This window comes from Protomyctophum bolini (assembly GCF_963924005.1).
Source record: "Protomyctophum bolini genome assembly, chromosome: 6".
NCBI classification, from domain to species: Eukaryota; Metazoa; Chordata; class Actinopteri; order Myctophiformes; family Myctophidae; genus Protomyctophum; species Protomyctophum bolini.
In genome coordinates, this window is record NC_137867.1 from 8,456,710 (window position 1) to 8,478,680 (window position 21,971).

The following is a 21,971-nucleotide window of genomic DNA, read 5'->3' on the forward strand; positions in this document are numbered from 1 at the left end:
TGTGTCTGTCTGTGGAGCCCTGGTGTCTCTAACCTGTGTCTGTCTGTGGAGCCCTGGTGTCTCTAACCTGTGTCTGTCTGTGGAGCCCTGGTGTCTCTAACCTGTGTCTGTCTGTGGAGCCCTGGTGTCTCTAACCTGTGTCTGTCTGTGGAGCCCTGGTGTCTCTAACCTGTGTCTGTCTGTGGAGCCCTGGTGTCTCTAACCTGTGTCTGTCTGTGGAGCCCTGGTGTCTCTAACCTGTGTCTGTCTGTGGAGCCCTGGTGTCTCTAACCTGTGTCTGTCTGTGGAGCCCTGGTGTCTCTAACCTGTGTCTGTCTGTGGAGCCCTGGTGTCTCTAACCTGTGTCTGTCTGTGGAGCCCTGGTGTCTCTAACCTGTGTCTGTCTGTGTCTGTGGAGCCCTGGTGTCTCTAACCTGTGTCTGTCTGTGGAGCCCTGGCTGCTGTGCTGGAGGTGTTGGACGGTGTCCTGAAGGCCTCGGATCTTTGCCTTCTTCTCGTTCAGGACCATGACGAAGCGAGAGTACAGCTCTCTCTCCATGGACTCCTTCTCCTCCACACGCTGCTGCAGCCTGCACACACACACACACACACACACACACACACACACACACACACACACACACAGACGTGCGCACGCAGACAGACAGACACACACACACACACACAGAAGGACACGCAGTGTCGTCAGTGGGAAGAAAAAAAAGCAGTCGACAAAACATTGTCAGCATAGTTTGTTTCAAACGCACGCACGCACGCACGCACAAAAAAAAAACCCCAGCTATCTACAAATCGTAGATGGGTATAGTATCTGCTGTTTTTTGGCGCACACGATGAAAAAGAAAACGTCAGTGAAAACAGGGAGTCGACACACATTTCCGACATAGTTTGTTTAGGCCTGAGAGATGACGATGACGACGACGACGAAGGACCACGCCCCTGTCCAGACATGAGCACTCTTCGTCTGTGCCCAGGTGGCAGCGCTCCAGTCATTATAAGAACACACTCGCAAAGAAGTGACACGTCCCCATGCAGGAGGTCGAGTCCAGTCTGGCACTTTAACCCATTCTGACCCGAGATCAGATTCTGCCAAATGTCTATTACATCCCGACAGTTTCATTATTAACCCATTCTGACCTGAGATCAGATTCTACAAATGTATTTGATTTTTCAAAAATAGCAAACCTACAAGCTCGTATAGCGCGCCACTCGGTTGGCGCGCTACGAGCTTGTAGATCTGCTATTTTTCAATAGCTAAAGCACGACATGACGCCAACACCAAAATGGGATCCCGGCCCCAAAATGGGTTATAATAGGCAGTGCTGGACAGTAAAGTACACTCACGTCTAAACGTAATGTATACTTTAGGGTTTCTTTTTTGTGTACTTTACTTACTATACATTTGTAGGAAGGGGAAAAGTACATTATGAATTAGCCACGCCATAGCAGACCTACAAGCTCGTAGCGCGCCACTCGGTGGCGCGCTACGAGCTTGCAGGTCTGCTATTTCGTTTTTATTGAAGAACCACTGACATAGCTTTTTCAGAAAACTGCTGAAAGAGGGAATATGATTATGGATGATCCGACTGATTATCAATTATTAGAAGGCGAGCCTGCCAGCTAACGTTAGCTATACTCACAATGGGTCATGGTCTCCTTAACCCATTCTGGGCAGGAACCCGTTTTGGTGTTAGCGTTACGTTATGCTTTAGCTATTGAAAAATAGCAGATCTACAAGCTCATAGCGCGCCACCGAGTGGCAGCTTGTAGGTCTGCTATTTTTGATTTTTTTTTTTTAATCTGATCTCAGGTCAGAATGGGTTAGTCAGACCAGTGTGTGTCCAGTGGAAACCTCGTATGAATCTGATCTCAGGTCAGAATGGGTTAACGCCGTCCATAACAAAACACTCAGAGGGTCAGTGCAGAGGCTGATTGCGTCCCAGATGTCTTTCTGATGGATTTTTTTTTTTATTGCCTGTACAGTCATTCGATCGTTCAGGAAACAACCGTGCTCAAAGTGATCTAAACGATATCGTCCACGACTGCGGTTGTCATTATACTACATTTGTGACGTGGTTCCAAGAGTTTCAAATTCAACTGGACTGCATAATATCAAGTGAAATCAACATGGATATGTTTTTTTTTAAGGGGTAAAAGCCCAAATGGTCATATTGTATTTGTCTGTTTTTTTCTTCTACTCCTAGGTCTTCTGCCAAAGACTGCAGTTCTGGCTGAACTGTGGAGTCGTTTTTTTTTTTTTTTGCGAAACTTGGCAATATGGTACAGGGCCATGCCAAACGGTGAGGACGCAAAGTCCACGACCATTGGCCAAAGGGTGGCGCTATATATAGCTATAGCAAACACTGAACAGGCATAGCTCATGAACCGTTTGACTTCAATACGCATGATTATGCATCTCCTCATGCCGAAGAGCGTTCATGTTCTGAATTTGACCTCTGACCTCTGATCACCCACCATTTTAAATTATATGGAAAAACTGCTCAAATCTATAACATGCCAGGATCTTTGATCAAAATGGACCAATATCTAAGGACAGTGTTGGGCTTTTGGTTTTTAAGTTTAAAAATGAAGGTTTTATGAGTCAATGAAAAATTGCAGTTTTATGAAAATTATTCTTCTGCCTCTAATACATGCGTATGTATGCAGACATTGCAGAGTGACATGTTTATGAAACTTTACTTGTATCCCTCTGTTCCTCCCCTTGTCTCCTTCCCTCCCCTTGTCTCCTTCTCTCCTTGTCTCCTTCCCTCCCCTTGTCTCCTTCCCTCCCCTTGTCTCCTTCCCTCCCCTTGTCTCCTTCTCTCCTTGTCTCCTTCTCTCCTTGTCTCCTTCCCTCCCCTCCCCCCCTTGTCTCCCCTTGTCTCCTTCCCTCCCCTCGTCTCCTTCCCTCCCCTCCCCCCCTTGTCTCCCCTTGTCTCCTTCCCTCCCCTCGTCTCCTTCCCTCCCCTCCCCCCCTTGTCTCCCCTTGTCTCCTTCCCTCCCCTTGTCTCCTTCCCTCCCCTTGTCTCCTTCCCTCCCCTCCCCCCCTTCCCTCCCCTCCCCCCCTTCCCTCCCCTCCCCCCCTTCCCTCCCCTCGTCTCCTTCCCTCCCCTTGTCTCCTTCCCTCCCCTTGTCTCCTTCCCTCCCCTTGTCTCCTTCCCTCCCCTCCCCCCCTTCCCTCCCCTTGTCTCCTTGTCTCCCCTTGTCTCGTCTCCTTCCCTCCCCTCCCCCCCCCTCCCCTCCCCCCCTTCCCTCCCCTTGTCTCCTTGTCTCCCCTTGTCTCGTCTCCTTCCCTCCCCTCCCCCCCCCTCCCCTCCCCCCCTTCCCTCCCCTTGTCTCCTTGTCTCCCCTTGTCTCCTTCCCTCCCCTCCCCCCCTTCCCTCCCCTTGTCTCCTTCCCTCCCCTCCCCCCCTTCCCTCCCCTTGTCTCCTTCCCTCCCCTTGTCTCCTTCCCTCCCCTTGTCTCCTTCCCTCCCCTTGTCTCCTTCCCTCCCCTCCCCCCCTTCCCTCCCCTTGTCTCCTTCCCTCCCCTCCCCCCCTTCCCTCCCCTCCCCCCCCCTCCCCTCCCCCCCTTCCCTCCCCTTGTCTCCTTCCCTCCCCTCCCCCCCTTCCCTCCCCTTGTCTCCTTCCCTCCCCTTGTCTCCTTCCCTCCCCTTGTCTCCTTCCCTCCCCTTGTCTCCTTCCCTCCCCTCCCCCCCTTCCCTCCCCTTGTCTCCTTCCCTCCCCTTGTCTCCTTCCCTCCCCTCCCCCCCTTCCCTCCCCTTGTCTCCTTCCCTCCCCTTGTCTCCTTGTCTCCCCTTGTCTCCTTCCCTCCCCTTGTCTCCTTCCCTCCCCTCCCCCCCTTCCCTCCCCTTGTCTCCTTCCCTCCCCTCCCCCCCTTCCCTCCCCTTGTCTCCTTCCCTCCCCTTGTCTCCTTCCCTCCCCTTGTCTCCTTCCCTCCCCTCCCCCCCTTGTCTCCCCTTGTCTCCTTCCCTCCCCTCCCCCCCTTCCCTCCCCTTGTCTCCTTCCCTCCCCTTGTCTCCTTCCCTCCCCTCCCCCCCTTCCCTCCCCTTGTCTCCTTGTCTCCCCTTGTCTCCTTCCCTCCCCTTGTCTCCTTCCCTCCCCTCCCCCCCTTCCCTCCCCTTGTCTCCTTCCCTCCCCTTGTCTACTTCCCTCCCCTTGTCTCCTTCCCTCCCCTTGTCTCCTTCCCTCCCCTCCCCCCCTTCCCTCCCCTTGTCTCCTTCCCTCCCCTCCCCCCCTTCCCTCCCCTTGTCTCCTTCCCTCCCCTCCCCCCCTTCCCTCCCCTTGTCTCCTTCCCTCCCCTCCCCCCCTTCCCTCCCCTTGTCTCCTTGTCTCCCCTTGTCTCCCTCCCTCCCCTCCCCCCCTTCCCTCCCCTTGTCTCCTTGTCTCCCCTTGTCTCCTTCCCTCCCCTTGATCAACGAGCAGCTGTGAGCTCGTGTATAGGTGTGCTATTTTTGAAAAAAAAAAAAAGAAAAAAGAAAACGACCGACATGGAAACACAGCTTCTTCAGAAAACGGTCAGGACGTATAAGAAGACTTTTTTTTTTTTTTTTTTTTTAGAATCCGACCTCAGGTCAAAACGGGCCAATAAGAGGCCTCTCTCTCTCTTACTCTCGGACGACGCGCCGGTGCTCTCGCCGCAGGCGCTCGTTCTCCTCTCGCAGCTCGCCGTTCTCCGCCTCCAGGCCGGCGTTGCGCCGCAGCGACTGGCCAATCATCTGCCGGCTCACCTCGGCGGGGTCCGGGACCCCCTGCAGCTCCGCTGACCCCAGGTCCACCTGCAGGGAATTATAAGAAGCAAAGACGTGAATTTCCCCATTTCTAAAGAAACAAAAAAAATACTTATATTATCCCATTCTGACCCGAGATCAGATTCTAAAAAATGTCTTCTACATCCTGACAGTTTTCCCTTCTGACCTGAGATCAGACTCTGTAATTCTGATAAAAATCACACCCCTGTGAAGTGAGCAGTGCAATGGCACTGCTCACTTCACAGGGGTGTGATTTTTATTATTATTACAGTATTAGTTTTTTTCTTATGAAAGCAGAGAGTCTACTGTTTCATACGGTATATAGTATATGTACATGTCGCTATAGGCCTTCTTTTGTGAATAATAGTTATTCGGGTCCATGCCTTCTCTAAAGTTCTCTGGTGGGCGCAAGCTGCATTCAATAGCCAATTAGTGACAAACTGTACATGGGATCAACGTGTATTTGTTTTCCTCCTAAAAGTAGACATTCAGGGCTTTCATTCAGTGTATAGTATGTATATGATATTGTGTTCATTTTTATATCGGTCTGTCAATGTCTGTCAACTTCAAGCTTCCATATCTCTGTTGTTTTTTCAAACGAGCAGCGTGCAGGCAAAAGCAGGTGTTAGAAAAAGGTCAATATCTCCAGAATGGAAGATGGTAGAATCGTTTTGAACTCAAATCTTTGAATGTATATTCTTTCCGTTTTCAACTCAAATCTTTGAATGTATATTCTTTCCCTTTTCAACTCAAATCTTTGAATGTACGTATATCCTTCTCCTATGAGAGGTTCCTGGAAGGAACAACATATTTTCCACCCCAAGCCGATTATGCCAACCTAGAAAATGTGTGCCAACAACAATGGCGTTGTCCGACGATAGCATTGTTTGTCTTTCATTTTGAGCCTTTTGAGAATGATTCCTCTATATCGGGGGGAGGTCTTGTGTATAAGCGGCGCCCCAACACGCTTCGGTATCATCACTGAACACATACCGCGGAGTCGCAGTGGGCCGGGCAGTGGGACGGCTCTCTGTCTATAGCCCATTCTGACCTGAGATCAGATTCTAAAAGTGTCTTCTATACACACCGACAGGTTTTCATTCTGACCCGAGATCAGATCCTAAAAGTGTCAGTCGCGCTTCGATTTTTTCAAAAATAGCAGACCTACAAGCTCGTAGCGCGCCACTCGGTGGCGCGCTACGAGCTTGTAGATCTGCTATTTTTAAATAGCTAAAGCACGACGTGATGCATTTAGACCTGATGGCGATTCTAACAAAAATGCCCTTCGTAGTTCCTGACGGTTTTCTGAAAAGCCCCATGTTTCTATATGTCAGTGGTTGCTCGTCAAGGACTCCAAAAAGAACTGGCCCGATATACGGACCCGTATCTGAAAAAAATACCGTCGTCGTTCCATGGGGGACCCCGGAAGCAAAAAACATTCGAGTTATAGAAAAACGAAAGAATATATATATTCAAGGATTTGCGCCCACATTTCCACGATTGAAAGAAAACAGCAGACCTATATACAAGCTCATATATATGAGCTTGTATATGTCTGCTATTTTTCAAAAGCTAAAGTAAAACATATAATGCTTATATGAAACACCAAAAGGGGGTTCCCCAGCCCGAAATGGGCTGGATTATATACAGCGAAGGACTCTCCCCCCTGGGGCGCTCTGCATGGGGTTCACAGCTGAGGGTGGTATAGAGATGTAATTGCCCACCCTGGCCACTTGGGGGACTGACTGGCAGTTATAGAAAGGCCAGTGCCCAGTCACGCACACTGTATAGTACAGGGGCTGGGCAATTAACCATAATACAATATATCAAAACTGATCTTTAGAACCGTTTACCGAATTCATCTTTTAGAGTTTTAAAAAAAATATATATAGACGAATCAAGATGCAGATGTACTTTAAAACGGTTTAGTATAGCCAATAAACGTCAAGACGTCTAATTGCCAATTAAGTATACCGAATGCCACGGACGACAAGACGTCTTCCCTTGGGAATTCAAAAAAATATATACATATATATTTTCTTTTTCATCCATATTTTGAAAATTCCTCTAATCATGGTGTGTACAGGTGATGACATGCACATCACATGCATAATAGGATTACAAATTATTTCTCTCTTTATATAATGGGAGTTTTAATGTCTTGTATATAAATTAATGTATTGAAAATAAAAACATTAAAATAGATATTTTTTTTTGTTGAAATGGTGCTAACCACCCCGGTACGTGACTTTCTGTGTCTGAGCATGGAAGTGCCATCGCAGTACAGTACAGTACAGTACAGTACAGTACAGTACAGTACAGTACAGTACAGTACAGTACAGTACAGTACAGTACAGTACAGTACAGTACAGTACAGTACAACCCAGTTCATTCGTTCGAATACTAATACTACTGTTTCGAGTGGTCTCTCTCTATGCAAAGTGTGGCTGGCTGTCTTCGATTGTTACGCAACCAACATGGTGGCAGCGGTCGGCATCTTTCAGACTGCAGTGGTCAGTGTTGCCAACTCTTGTGGGAGAAATAATATAGGCCAACCCACCTCCAAAAACAAGCCCGAAGACAAGCCAACTCTTATAGCGAGAGAGATGAAGCAAAATCTTCCCTCGAAAAACAAGCCAAAACAAGCCCAATAACATCGCCATATAATACTAATAAATAAATACAATTATTTGACGCATTTATCATTATAAAAAATACTATCCATGTCTATAATTATGACTGTTTTGGTCATTTATTATACTATTCTACACATTATCAGAGACACCACCAGACCGATTCTGTCACTCAGAGTGACTCACGCGTCAAACGTATGCGTATTTATAGCACATTGTACATCAAAGAAACGATGTCTTGTTTGATATTCAAAACAAGCCACCGATTTTAAACCACTCTGGTAAAAAAGGAAAAAAAAAGAAAAGCCAACGATGGCGGGAATACAGTATACAAAAGGGCCCATTCAGCGAATGCACACGTCCACGGCTGCTGTATAACCGTAGGCGGCCAGACTGAAAAGCGCAAGGGACAAAATATCACAGGGGAAACCCAAGCCCGCCCCCCCCCTCGTTTCCGACGCTATAGTGGGCGAAAGGGGAAAACAGCGAGAAAGCTTGAATTATATACTGTAGATCTCATGGCCAAAACCACCACCCCCCTTTCCATGAGGCGATATTGAGCATGACGGGGAAACATTTTTTAACTAAAATATTTGCTTCCCTGGAACTATACATATTTTGAGATGGGCCCCCCCCCCCCCCCCCCCCCAATAGAGATAATTCTGGGGGTCCTTGACGTGAAAAGGTTTGAGCACCGGCGGCGGTGCTCAAACTGAGGGCTGAGGTCCGATAAAAAAAACAAAAAACAAACGGGGCTCAAAATCCTAACATCTTTCTCAAAAAACCCATGTTTTCTATGTCAGCGGTTCTTTAAGGACCTCAGCCCCAAAAACGGGTTGATGCACTGATAACACCGCTGACGCCGAAGACAATGTCGGTGTGTGTTCGGGTTCACGTCGCGACGACACTGGGACGACGTGGGAGCATTTGTTTGCGCTCAGCGTGGGACGGGACAGTCGACGGGGCAGAACGACGACCAGCGTCTCTGAAGGTCACCCATGGGAACCCACGAGGGGACACGGGGACAGCTATACTGTGACAAAGACGGCATTGTGCAAGGGGTCCGTCTGTCTGTCTGTCTGTCTGCCTGCCTGTCTGTCCATCCGTCCGTCCGTCCGTCCGTCCGTCTGTCTGTCTGTCTGTCTGTCTGCCTGCCTGCCTGTCTGTCTGCCTGGCGGGGCCATGATGCTGGCTTTGTCCAACACACCCACGTTTATGCTCCTCTGTCTGTATGACATTCTAGCTCTGGTGGCTGACCGATTGCACACGCACACACACACACACACACGCGCACACGCACGCACATGCGCACGCGCACGTGCACGTGCACGCACACACACACACACACACACACACACACACATTCACTTCTAGCCATTTTTACTAGTTGGCTAGTTGCCTAGTTAACTAGTCGACTATAGTCGTTTGTAAAAAAAAAATATTTATATATAATTATTTTGAAATGAATGTGTACATTTAAAAACGGTGTACATTGGAGACTACGTATAACTATAGTCTACCTGATCTCGAGGCCTACAAAAATCGGGGACAATAACTTATCAATAGTCAACTATAGTACCAACAAGGTCGACTAGTGGATTTACTAGTCTTAGGGCATTAAGACTAGTTGCTTAAAGGGACACTTCACCCTTTTTGAAAAAAATATATATGTTAATGACGTTTAGAAGCTTTAGAACACTTTCCTGGGGGTCTTTATGTGTGTAATATGTGGTTTTAGATAATTTAGATTGTAGCAGTGAGCTCGGTGTCTCTGATGTCATGGACACTGGACTCACTTCCTTCCTGGACTGCATGTTGTCTCAGTAAGACAGCCCTTCCCCCTATCCACAAGGAGGAGCAGTGCACCAAAGCATTATGGGAATTGTAGTCCAGGAAGGTAGTGAGACCAGTGTCCATGACATCAGAGACACTGTGCTCACTGCTACAATCTAAAATATCTAAAACCACATATTACACACATAAAGACCCCCAGGAAAGTGTTCTAAAGCTTCTAAACGTCATTAACATATATGTTTTTGCAAAAAGGGTGAAGTATCCCTTTAATGCCCTAACACACACACACACACACACACACACACACACACACACACACACACACACACACACACACACACACACACACACACACACACACACTGTTGCAGTGAACATTTCATTCCCATCCACATGGACTCATAACCCCAGGCTGCGGGTTCCGCGCTGCTTACACAGGTGTTGCATATGGACATCTTTACATAAGTTTCACCCCCCCCCCCCCCCTCAAAGTAGTTTTCTCAGGAATTACATGCTCAGTGAACTCGGCCCTGAAGGACTAGCCGGGCATTAGGTCTTTGTTTTATTGCAAAACAAGCGCTCCTCCAAAATATTTGTGTGATATATAGGAACTCTTACTCGGTCTCGGTCGGTGGCGACTTTATCTTTGGTGGTACGCTATACGCTTTAACCCGTTTTGGACTGAGGTCGATAAAAAAAAAAGACCCATGTTTCTATGTCAGCGGCGCTCAACCATTTTTCATGTCTATTGGGCCACGACGGACCCCCCCCCCCCCCCCCCATCTCAAAATATGTAGTTCCAGGGACCCCCCCCCAGAAGCCAATGAGCTTGTGTAGGTCCGCTGTTTTTGAAGAATCGTGGAAAGTGACATGAAAGTGTTTGAGAAGGACTGACATATATAGAAAAACATAGCCTTTTCAAGAAAACAGACATTTGCAGAATCGTCCCCATGGTCAAAAAGGGTCAAGTAGAAGCGCAGTGGAAACATGTGGGATGGGTTCCTGGATGGTATAGGGGCTGTGTGATTGGTTCCTGGATGGTATGGGCTGTGTAATTGGTTCCTGGATGGTATAGGGGCTGTGTGATTGGTTCCTGGATGGTATAGGGGCTGTGTGATTGGTTCCTGGATGGTATAGGGGCTGTGTGATTGGTTCCTGGATGGTATAGGGGCTGTGTGTGCTCCTGCCCAGGCCCCGAGGCGAGCCTCCCACACGGGCTGCTCCTGCTGCTGCTTGGCACCGTAACCCATTCTGACCTGAGATCAGACTCTAAAAAATTTCTTCGTATCCGGACAGTTTTCTGAAAAAGCTATGTCTTATTATGTCAGTCATTTTTCAAAAATAGCAGACCTATACAAGCTCGTATAGCGCGCCACTAGATCTTGTAGATCTGCTATTTTTCAATATCTATATAAAGCAGAACATGATGCTAACGCCAAAAGGGGTTCCCGCCCGGAATTGGATAAACTGACCCTGACCTTTTATATATATACCGTTTATCACTGCTTCTCCTCCCAGGAGGGAGGAGGCAGCACGTCATCAGGGGAGCGAGGGAGAATGTGTTTCTGGCGCGTCAGAAATAGCAGACCTACAAGCGACGTAGAGTGGCGCGCTACGAGCTTGTAGATCTGCTATTTCTCAATAGCTAAAGCATGCCATGAGGGGAGTGGAGGGAGAATGTGTTTCTGGCGCGTCCGTCCCCCGTTCGTTCCTCTCTCTCTCACGTCCATGCTTCCATTTTTTTTTGTACAGCGGTATATATATATACACCGTATTTCCCTTTAAAACATACATTATTAATTACATTAACCCTATTTAGACCTGAGAACGATGCAGATTCTAAAAAAATAAATCTTCTATATCCTGACAGTTTTTTTTTAAAAAGCTATGTTTCTATGTCAGTCGTTCTTCTATTTTTCAAAGAATAGCAGACCTACAGGCTCGTAGATCTGCTATTTCTCAATAGCTAAAGCATAACATGACGGTAACACCAAATGGGGTTCCCGCCACAAAATGGGTTAAAACATACATTATGAATTACATTAAAAGGCAATTGAAAAAAATTATAAAATAAGTGAAATTAAATTGGAAGGAAAATATCAGTTGCCGGGACCAAAAGACGTGTATTTTCAGCGAGTCTGAATGTGGTTCAAATAGAGCTTGAACGGTTTGATGAAATTAACCTCAAATATCTAAGTATTGAATCAAGCAACTTAAAGGGTAATACCACTCATTTTCAACATTGAACTATTAATATAACTTAAGAGTTGTTGAAGCTGTTGAAGAGTTGAAGCTATACAATGTGTTTTGTAGCTTCATTATATGAACTTTCAGGGAGTCCTTAGTGGCTTCACAAAATATCTGTCTGACTATATAATATCGGCTAAGTTTGGAAAATATAATTTCCTTGAATGCTGTCTTTAATGGGTACAGACATGGAAAGGGTACATTTGCAATTATCGGCGGTCTCAAAATCGATTCATAATTTCTAAAAATCTTTTTTATTTTTATTTTCTTTCTGGTTACAGTTACAGGAGTTTTCACTACATGGCGTCTGTGATACGAAATGTAAGCTTATACCCTAATCACAGTCATGTCTTCAGTCATTTTCAAGTTACCGTATATAGTCACTTCGGTTCAAGACTGGAGTAGATTGTGATGAAATCCTAGTATGTATTGAATCGAGAATCATTTTGAATAGAAGGCCGTTTTGAATCTGGGAGAAAAAAAAAATGCAAGAATCGGAACCGAATCGGATCATGCGGACACCCGACGATTCACAGCCCTATTGGGAACCAGTGATAAGAGACAACCGTCCACGTTTGAGTTAATGCACAGGGCTCCCCCCCCCCCCCCCCCTCCCTCCCCCATCATATTTCACACCCGTCTGGCTCTGTATACTGTAGGTATCTACGGTAACCGTGAAAGCAAAACATGTTGAAAATGTCTTGGCGCTGAAGTGTTTCAGCCTCGATTTCTGTGACAACAGGTTTTCCAGAGATCTGACAAACTGAGAGAATTAGTCACGGCATAAAGTAGCATCATGTAGGAGTAGTCTAGTCTAAGGTTCTGTCACTGGAAGCAGTCTTTTTTTTTGGGGGAGCTTTTTGGGAAGCCTAGAACGGCATGAATAACAACGCAGGATCTGTGAGGGAAATGGCCTCACCGTTGAGTCAGCTCTCTGTGTCAACATGACTCCTGATTCATTAACGAGATCAGCCTGAATCTCTCACCCAGCCAATGGTTCTCAATCTTTTTTTTGGCTCAGGTCAACCCTTGGAAAAAGCTTTTCCGTCCACCTCACACCTCACATATAAGTACATTTGTTACTCATATAGGACCGTTCATTTGTGTCATCTTGCGGTATATATACGTAAATATGTAAGACAAAGTGTGTCAAGCGTAAAAGCGATTCCACAGTCCTATATAAGCTAATAATTTCATGACCATTTCTTCATCACTTCATCCGTGACCGCTTGTGGAACTCGGCTGACGCCTCGTTTCACTGGCGTGCCGATGGTCACGATAAAGCACACCCTCTCGTATGATATTGTCTAACCCATTCTGACCTGAGATCAGATTCATACGAGGTTTCCACTGGACACACACTGGTCTGATTAACCCATCCTGACCCGAGATCAGATTCTAAAAATGTCAGTCGTTCTTCGATTTTTCAAAAATAGCTAAAGCATAACATGATGCTAACACCAAAATGGGTTCCCGTTCAGAATGGGTTAATTAGAGAGAACCAATTTCCGTATGATTCCGTATGAAGTGGTCATTTATAAGCCCTAAAAATGAAAATAGCTTGCAATGTGTTTTGCGAATCGATGTGGCAAGTTGTGAGCTTGTAAGATCTGCTATTTTCACAATTTATTACAAGGGTTTTAAAGGAACACTTCATCACTTTTCAACCTATCTTCATAGGTCCTCACTAATAATCGTGAAAAAAATGGCGCAATTATTTTCTACTCTACTCTGTGTCTCATAGGAGGGCTGTGGGCAGTTTAGAAACCGTCTTCCAGTGACATCATCGATGGGGAATACAAGCTAATAGAAACTGCAGGCTTTCTAGTCCTGAAAAGTCGCAATGCGATAATGGAAGCCATCGTTCTCACGATAATGAAAATCTAAACAGCCTAATGATGATGTCACTGGAAGACTGTTTCTGAACTGCCCACAGCCGTCCTATGAGACACAGACTGAGTCTTGAGTCCTGAGCATCTCCATTGTGGGACGTCCTCTGGTATATGGTCCTACTGGGAGGAGACCCCCCCCGAGGCAGACCAAGGACCAGACGGGGGGCCTTGAAACACCTCGGCGGTCGGGACGCCCCAGGAGGAAGGAGCGAATGTTGATCGTCTGCCCGAATGGTTACCTCCAATAGAGCGTCGCAGTCACGAGAGAGAGAGAGAGAGAGAGACCAGGAAAATAAATCCCCGTTCATTTTCCTCGTAGACTTATCAGAAGGTGTTTATTTAAAGACGTTTATACGCCGCGGACAAAGCCAACTCTGTAGTCGTGACGAATCATGACAACAAACACAATGTTTTGGGCCAAACTAAAGAATTTGAAAAGTATAGTTGTTTATCTTCTTTGTGATTATTCGCTTGGTCTAAAATGTTGTTGTCATGATTTGTCACGACTCGGGGGTTGGCTTCGTACGAAGCTTTTAAAGGGTCTTTAAATAAATAAGTTTTGAAATGGCCATGGGGGGAAAATGCATTGGGATTCATTTCCTCATGGGCCTGGCGTCGACATGAAAGGGGGCGGGACTGCGACGCTCTATACCAGACTCCAGATGAGTGGTAGAGGACAGATGGATGGACGGATGGACGTATGGATGGATGGACAGATGGACTTAAAGGGACACTTCACCCTTTTTGCAAAAAAATATATGTTAATGACGTTTAGAAGCTTTAGATCACTTCCCTGGGGGTATTTATGTGTGTAATATGTGGTTTTAGATATTTTAGATTGTAGCAGTGAGCCTGTTGTCTCTGATGTCATGGACACTGGTCTCACTACCTTCCTGGACTACAATTCCCATAATTCTTTGGTGCACTGCTCATCCTTGTGGATAGGGGGGAGAGCTGTCTTACTGAGACAACTTGTAGTCCAGGAAGGAAGTGAGCCCAGTGTCCATGACATCAGAGACAACAGGCTCACTGCTACAATCTAAAATATCTAAAACCACATATTACACACATAAAGACCCCCAGGAAAGTGTTCTAAAGCTTCTAAATGTCATTAACATATATTTTTTTGCAAAAAGGGTGAAGTGTCCCTTTAAAGGAGTATAAACATGACTTATTTTCTATCAAATACACACCCCATGAAACCCTGAATCCATGGATATTTGTCACATTCCTGAGACAATATACTTTGATGACCGGGTGGCTGCTCTTTGAGTCTCCTACGGGGTATACTCTGCCGACTGCCGGCATCATGGTATTGGCTTAGGAATGTGCCAAAAACCAAAAAAAATAAGTAATCTCCGTAAATTTCCGTAAGTCTCATGGGGTGTGACATTTTGGGGTGAACTGCTCCTTTAAGAGTATAAAAATAGTTATGGTTGCATTTGTGGCATGTGGTGTGTGCACGTGCTTGTTTGTGCATGTGTACAGTAGCTGTGTGTGTGTGTGTGTGTGTGTGTGTGTGTGTGTGTGTGTGTGTGTGTGTGTGTGTGTGTGTGTGTGTGCGTGCGTGCGTGCACGAGCGCAGCCACAATGGCCCACCCACGGAGGCGATAGTTAGTGCTATGCAGTCCAGTCCAATCCACTATATATAAAACATGAAAAAACAATAGCATCGAACCACATTGCTGTGCACTCAGTAAAAATAGAATAGAAATGGCAAACCACTAATGCGCGTACATTCAAATGACTCTAACCCCACGATACTTTAATATCTCTAGCAGTACACCGAACCAAAAATGTTCTGATGAACTATATTGTTGATGTCGGTGAATAAAAACTGTGCCATGTCATTGTTCCGTCCTCCCATTGTTTTCCGAAATTACTAACCCTATCTCTAACGCTAACCCAAACATAACATCAAGCACGGGAGCAGAGCATGTTCGCCAACCATCAGCGCATGTTCGCTAACCAGCAGCACATGTTCGCCAACCACCAGCGCATGTTCGCTAACCAGCAGCACATGTTCACCAACCACCAGCGCATGTTCGCCAACCATCAGCGCATGTTCGCCAACCACCAGCGCATGTTCGCCAACCACCAGCGCATGTTCGCCAACTACCAGCGCATGTTCGCCAACCACCAGCGCATGTTCGCCAACCACCAGCGCATGTTCGCCAACCACCAGCGCATGTTCGCCAACCACCAGCGCATGTTCGCCAACCACCAGCGCATGTTCGCCAACCACCAGCGCATGTTCGCTAACCACCAGCGCATGTTCGCCAACCACCAGCGCATGTTCGCCAACCACCAGCGCATGTTCGCCAACCACCAGCGCATGTTCGCCAACCACCAGCGCATGTTCGCCAACCACCAGCGCATGTTCGCCAACCACCAGCGCATGTTCGCCAACCACCAGCGCATGTTCACCAACCACCAGCGCATGTTCGCTAACCAGCAGCGCATGTTCACCAACCACCAGCGCATGTTCACCAACCATCAGCGCATGTTCGCCAACCACCAGCGCATGTTCGCCAACCACCAGCGCATGTTCGCCAACCACCAGCGCATGTTCGCCAACCACCAGCGCATGTTCGCCAACCACCAGCGCATGTTCGCCAACCACCAGCGCATGTTCACCAACCACCAGCGCATGTTTGCCAACCATCAGCGCATGTTCGCCAACCAGTAGCGCATGTTCGCCAACCACCAGCGCATGTTCACCAACCACCAGCGCATGTTCACCAACCACCAGCGCATGTTCACCAACCACCAGCACATGTTCGCCAACCACCAGCGCATGTTCGCCAACCAGCAATACATGTTCGCCAACCACCAGCGCATGTTCGCCAACCACCAGCGCATGTTCGCCAACCATCAGCACATGTTCGCCAACCACCAGCGCATGTTCGCCAACCACCAGCGCATGTTCGCCAACCACCAGCGCATGTTCGCCAACCACCAGCGCATGTTCGCCAACCACCAGCGCATGTTCGCCAACCACCAGCGCATGTTCGCCAACCACCAGCACATGTTCGCCAACCACCAGCACATGTTCGCCAACCACCAGCGCATGTTCGCCAACCACCAGCGCATGTTCGCCAACCACCAGCACATGTTCGCCAACCACCAGCACATGTTCGCCAACCATCAGCACATGTTCGCCAACCACCAGCGCATGTTCGCCAACCACCAGCGCATGTTCGCCAACCACCAGCGCATGTTCGCCAACCACCAGCGCATGTTCGCCAACCACCAGCGCATGTTCGCCAACCACCAGCGCATGTTCGCCAACCACCAGCACATGTTCGCCAACCACCAGCACATGTTCGCCAACCACCAGCACATGTTCGCCAACCACCAGCACATGTTCGCCAACCATCAGCACATGTTCGCCAACCACCAGCGCATGTTCACCAACCACCAGCGCATGTTCACCAACCACCAGCACATGTTCGCCAACCATCAGCACATGTTCGCCAACCACCAGCACATGTTCGCCAACCACCAGCACATGTTCGCCAACCATCAGCACATGTTCACCAACCACCAGCGCATGTTCACCAACCACCAGCGCATGTTCGCCAACCAGCAACACATCCTATACTTGATCACACTACAGCAGAGTCGCACAAAAGCATCAAAAGTAGCAGATCTGCAACCTCGTTTTGAGCTTGTAGATCTGCAACTTTTGACGTTTTTGAATTTGAATCCTGGAAATAGTAACAGTTTTGGACATAATGAGGTTTCCACCCGACAGAGACGATACAGGAACTGAAAGAAATGGTCTATATCTGGTTGCATGCAAGGTCCCTAAAAGGTCCCCTTCCTTAACCCATTCTGACCTGAGATCAGATTCATACGAGGTTTCCCACTGGACACACACTGGTCTGAGTAACCCATTCTGACCTGAGATCAGATTCTGAAAATGTCAGTCGTTCTTCGATTTTTCAAAAATAGCAGACCTACAAGCTCATAGCGCGCCACTCGGTGGCGCGCTATGAGCTTGTAGATCTGCTATTTTTCAATAGCTAAAGCATGACATGATGCTATCACCAAAATGGGTTCCCGTTCAGAATGGGTTAAGGGCCAAGCTGCTTATATATATATTTGAACATAGCACATTGTAAGTCGTAACTTGCAGATCTGCTATTTGTAGATATAGATCTGCTATTTTCAAAAGATTTCCAGACTTTTACTTGTGACAGAGTATTTCTATATTGCAATATTGATACTTAAAAAATATATATATTAATAATTCCACCACTGGTATATGTCGCCGTGGTGCCCGATCTAAGAAACACTTTGTAAGATTCATATTTGAACTGTAAATGTGTACTTTTTTATTGCGCCTATAGTATTGATGATGTCTTGTATAGTATTGGGTTTTTATATGTCTTGATTATCTGCCGGTTCGGTTGATATCGGTATCGGAAATTAGGAGCTGGGACAATATCAGGATGGCCTGGGGCCGTGGCTCAGCGGTCCAGGCACCTTGGCTGGTAAATTAATCCAGTCTGGCAGTGTGCCGCGGGTTCGACTCCCGATCCCGACGGCCTTCACTGCATGTCCCCCCCCCCCCCCCCCACATCTCTCTCCCCATTTCCTGTCAGCCTATACCGTCTGTTCCTCCATACAAAGCTTACAGTTTCTGTTTTGATGAGTAAACCTTTGTAGTTTCATATAAGGGGCTGGTATGAAGTATACTTGATATAAACAGAGAACGTTCAGTTCACTATAGTCTATACACTCTACAACTGCCTTCATTTCATCTGATTGGCTGTCTTGGCGGCCACTTTACAAGCGACCGTTAACCGTGTCTGTTAGAGAGAGGGGCCGAGAAGAGTGCAGGCTTTGCTCAACTTGATTTATACTTATATTCTCCACTCTGATGAAGGTACATGTTCCATATGTCATGCAGCCTTACTTACTAGCCTACATTTCTTTTCCGATTTTCGATTATGAAATATTAAAAAATAATAATAATAAAAAAGAGTATAATTTAATAAAAATGTAAGTTTAAAAAAAAAAACGTGTTAAAAAAAGGTTGAGATGATAAATCGCCACCCCGGCGCTGCTATATAAGAGCTTCTCGTCCAGGAGGGCCGCGGTGGGGATTGTGGGATTGTTCAGAACCACAGGACTGTGGTTCTGAGTGATGAGCTTCTCATGTAGTCTCCTGGGACATGATGACTGCAGCGCTCTCAGCATGGGGGCATTTGCATTCGCGCAAACGTGCAGTTCTCACAGTGTCGACCAATTCTCGTCAAAATCCCCCCCACCACCTCCCTTCCTCCCATTCCCGTGCGCGTAATTTTGCGTGCACGGGCGCGTGCGTGCGTGTGTGTGTGTGTGTGCGCGTGCATTGTGCGACTGTTGCGCGAGCCCCCCCCCCCCCCCCCCCCCCCCCGAGCAACAAAAGATCGGTGAGGCTATATATATAGCCCCCATTCCTGACCTACAGCGACGCGAGCGAGAACGAGGGATTAAAGAAGGGATTAAGGCATCGGTTCCAATCTTCAGCTATGCTGCTGCTGACTGCTAAAATTATGTTTATTATGTGACGACCAACCTGAACTGAAGCCGCGCCCACATCTGTTGTTGTATGATTAAAAAGGCATGGGGTTAGGGTGGTGGGGATGCTATTGTGATGTCACTATAACGTGGTGTATTTCGATTGGGGCTTTTTTGACTCAAAGGCTCTCATGGAAGACAGCGATAACAACACATGGGGTTCTACAAAAAATGTTTTCATTTTTGGAAAAAAACGTATGAACTCTACAATTCAGCGGTGCTCAAAACCTCTTCCGTGTCAAGGACCCCTCGAAAATCATGTACTGTATTTGCCGACCCTCATTCCACCGCGGAAGCAAAGGTTTGAGTTAGAATGTTCGCCTGTGAAAGAATATAACATTCAAAAGGCTATAGCAAAAACTTTCACAATCTTTCAACACGCGATCAAATAATTTATAAGACGAAAAAACAAAACAAATAGTCTTGTCTCCTGACTTTCTTTTCTTCTTTCTAATGATTTGATCGGCCCCAAAACATTGTGTTCATTGTCATGATTTGCCACGATCAGAGTTGGCTTTGTCCGCGGCGTAACCGTCTTTAAATAAATTAAATAAGAAGTGCCGATGGGAGAATGCATTGGGTTTTCATTTCCTGGGCCACTCGTTTTTCTGAAAGGGGGAGGGACTGCGGCGCTCTATATGGGTAAAAAGAAAAAGAAAAGGGAGTGGCTCTTGGAGCGGCGATGGAGAATGATGGCCTCTTTAAAACAGACTTCAGGGTGGAGTTGACGTCTCAGTAAGTCACGTCAAACACCTGCTTCACTAGCAGTTTAACAACTAAACCCCGCATATTACACATATCATTACAAGCGCACGGGTCACCCGTGTAAAAAATATTAATGTCGGGTTAACTCCCCACACCTGTTTGCAGCCGTCCGTTCCTTTCTTCTCGGCAAAAGCCCGAAAGGAAACTCGCCTCATTTATTTTTTTGGGCCATTTCTTTTTTTTTACCCTCAAATTATCCTTCTGGTGAAGATAATGTGTTGTTTTTTTTTCTCCGTTTGGGTTTTTTTCTTTCTTTCTCTTTACCTATAACTTCTGAGGTTTTGAGAAGAGCACGAAGAAGGGAAAAGAGGTGAGAGGGAGGGTTTCAACGCAGCTGTCAAACTGGAACGATCGTTAGTGTTTTAAATGCAAAGCGGTCGGCAGATAAGTTACTACCACACGCATACAGCGCACAGCCACGCGCGCACACACACACACACACACACACACACACACACACACACACACACACACACACACACACACACACACACACACACACACACACACACACACACACACACACACACACACACACACACACACACACACACACACACACGTATTACTATACTTGTGTGGACGTGATATTATGAATTCCATATCTGTTTTGTTTTTTAATCCTATCCCTGAAGCAAGTGAACAAGTTCACAATATATCGTATAGCTGTGATGCATTCTGCCAGTGTACAACTAAGTTTTATCAGGCACATAACACCAAGCCTTATACTGTATATCCTAACATAGCATTACCTAATTGTTAAGCCTAAATGTAAAAAAAAAAAAAAAAATCAGTTTTAACCATAACAACACACCATTTGTCTTGTCGGGACCAGTACAGGGAAATTGTCCACTTCGGAAAATCTACAATACTAGTGCGGAGATTTGGCCGTGTGTGTGTGTGTGTGTGTGTGTGTGTGTGTGTGTGTGTGTGTGTACGCACGCACACACACACGCACGCACACACAGGGGAACTTCAGGCAAAGTAAAGAGAAAGCCTGTAAGTGTGTGTCATCATCCGTTCGTAAATCAGGTCGTTCTTTTTATGATGGCCCCTGTGGTGCTTCTAAAGGGCCCCTAGCACCCCCCACCCCCCCCCCCCCCTCCCTCTATAGGTGCAGACAGTCAGTCCCAGGACCCCCTCAGTGACCCGTACATGCGGCCTGAAGCCAAAACCCACCTGAGAACAACGTAATAATGCCCGTCTCCATTCCCCGACAATGGTATACTTAAGCACTTTTTTCCAAACCTGCTGTCCCCCCCCCCCTTAACTCTGGCCCCCCATGTCATTATCTGCCTATAAATCCGGCCATAGCATGAATGGGGTCGAGAGACGACGATGATGACGTCTGGGGGGTTAAAAACAGAAGGCCCCCAACCTGGCAACCGGTCTCGATGTCGATGTATGTATGTATGTATCCCCCCTTGGACTGTATATCCCTGCAGAGCGGGACACTTAACCTCGTGACGCGGCCCCCTTGTATAAAAGTTCAGGATGAGTTAACTCGTCAGAGCTTATATACAGTAGCTTAGAAGAGTATTCCTCCGACACACCTGGAGAGTACCGTCGCTGTCAATTTACAATTTACAATTTAGGCAACTCAGCGGACGCTCTTGGATCCAGAGCGACTTACATTTAACCCATTCTGACCGGGCACCCATTTTGGTGTTCAGCATCATGTTATGCTTTAGCTATTGAAAAATAGCAGATCTACAAGCTCATAGCGCGCCACCGAGTGGCGCGCTACGAGCTTGTAGGTCTGCTATTTTTGAAAAATCGAAGAGCGACTGACATTTTTTTGAATCTGATCTCAGGTCAGAATGGGTTCATCAGACCAGTGTGTGTCCCGTGGAAACCTCGTATGAATCTGATCTCAGGTCAGAATGGGTTAAGCAAGAACAACAAAAGCATGGCATGCGTCACATAATATAAAAAGCAGTGATCGTGATTGTGAATCGTGTATAAACTAAGGACGTAACAGTGGAGTATCTATGTCAGCTATATGCATACTATACTATATTATATATTACACAATATACATGCGTACTATAATAAAGTGCTATATGACTACGTGAAATGCAATTCTAGTGCCGTCTATAGCGTAACGAGCTATAATTCTAAAATGCTATACATAAAGTGCTATCTAAGGGGCTAGGCTATACAGGGCAAGTGCTATACGGTGCCATGGTGGGTTTTCAGACTACGGCGGAAGATTGAAATGTGGCGCGATATGCAACTAGTTTCCGCCTCGTACATCCTAGAACTACTTTTGCTCATTTTGAATTTGGAACTTATACGCGAGCACTGTGTACTTCAATTAAA

At 46.8% G+C, this 21,971-nt stretch overlaps 1 protein-coding gene across 1 annotated transcript in view; it reads right to left on the bottom strand.

Moving 5' to 3' along the window:
* Positions 1–334: 334 nt before the first annotated feature.
* Positions 335–21,971, bottom strand: part of LOC308316870 (DNA repair protein XRCC4-like) — a gene marked incomplete at its 3' end in the record, with an annotated part of 65,903 nt that continues 44,266 nt past the window's right edge. The window contains exons 5-6 of the mRNA XM_080765658.1: positions 4,608–4,774; positions 335–569 (exon numbers count right to left, since the gene is read on the bottom strand). Of these exons, the coding sequence (XP_080621784.1) occupies positions 335–569; positions 4,608–4,774 (402 nt within the window). The remainder of the gene's footprint in view (positions 570–4,607; positions 4,775–21,971) is intronic.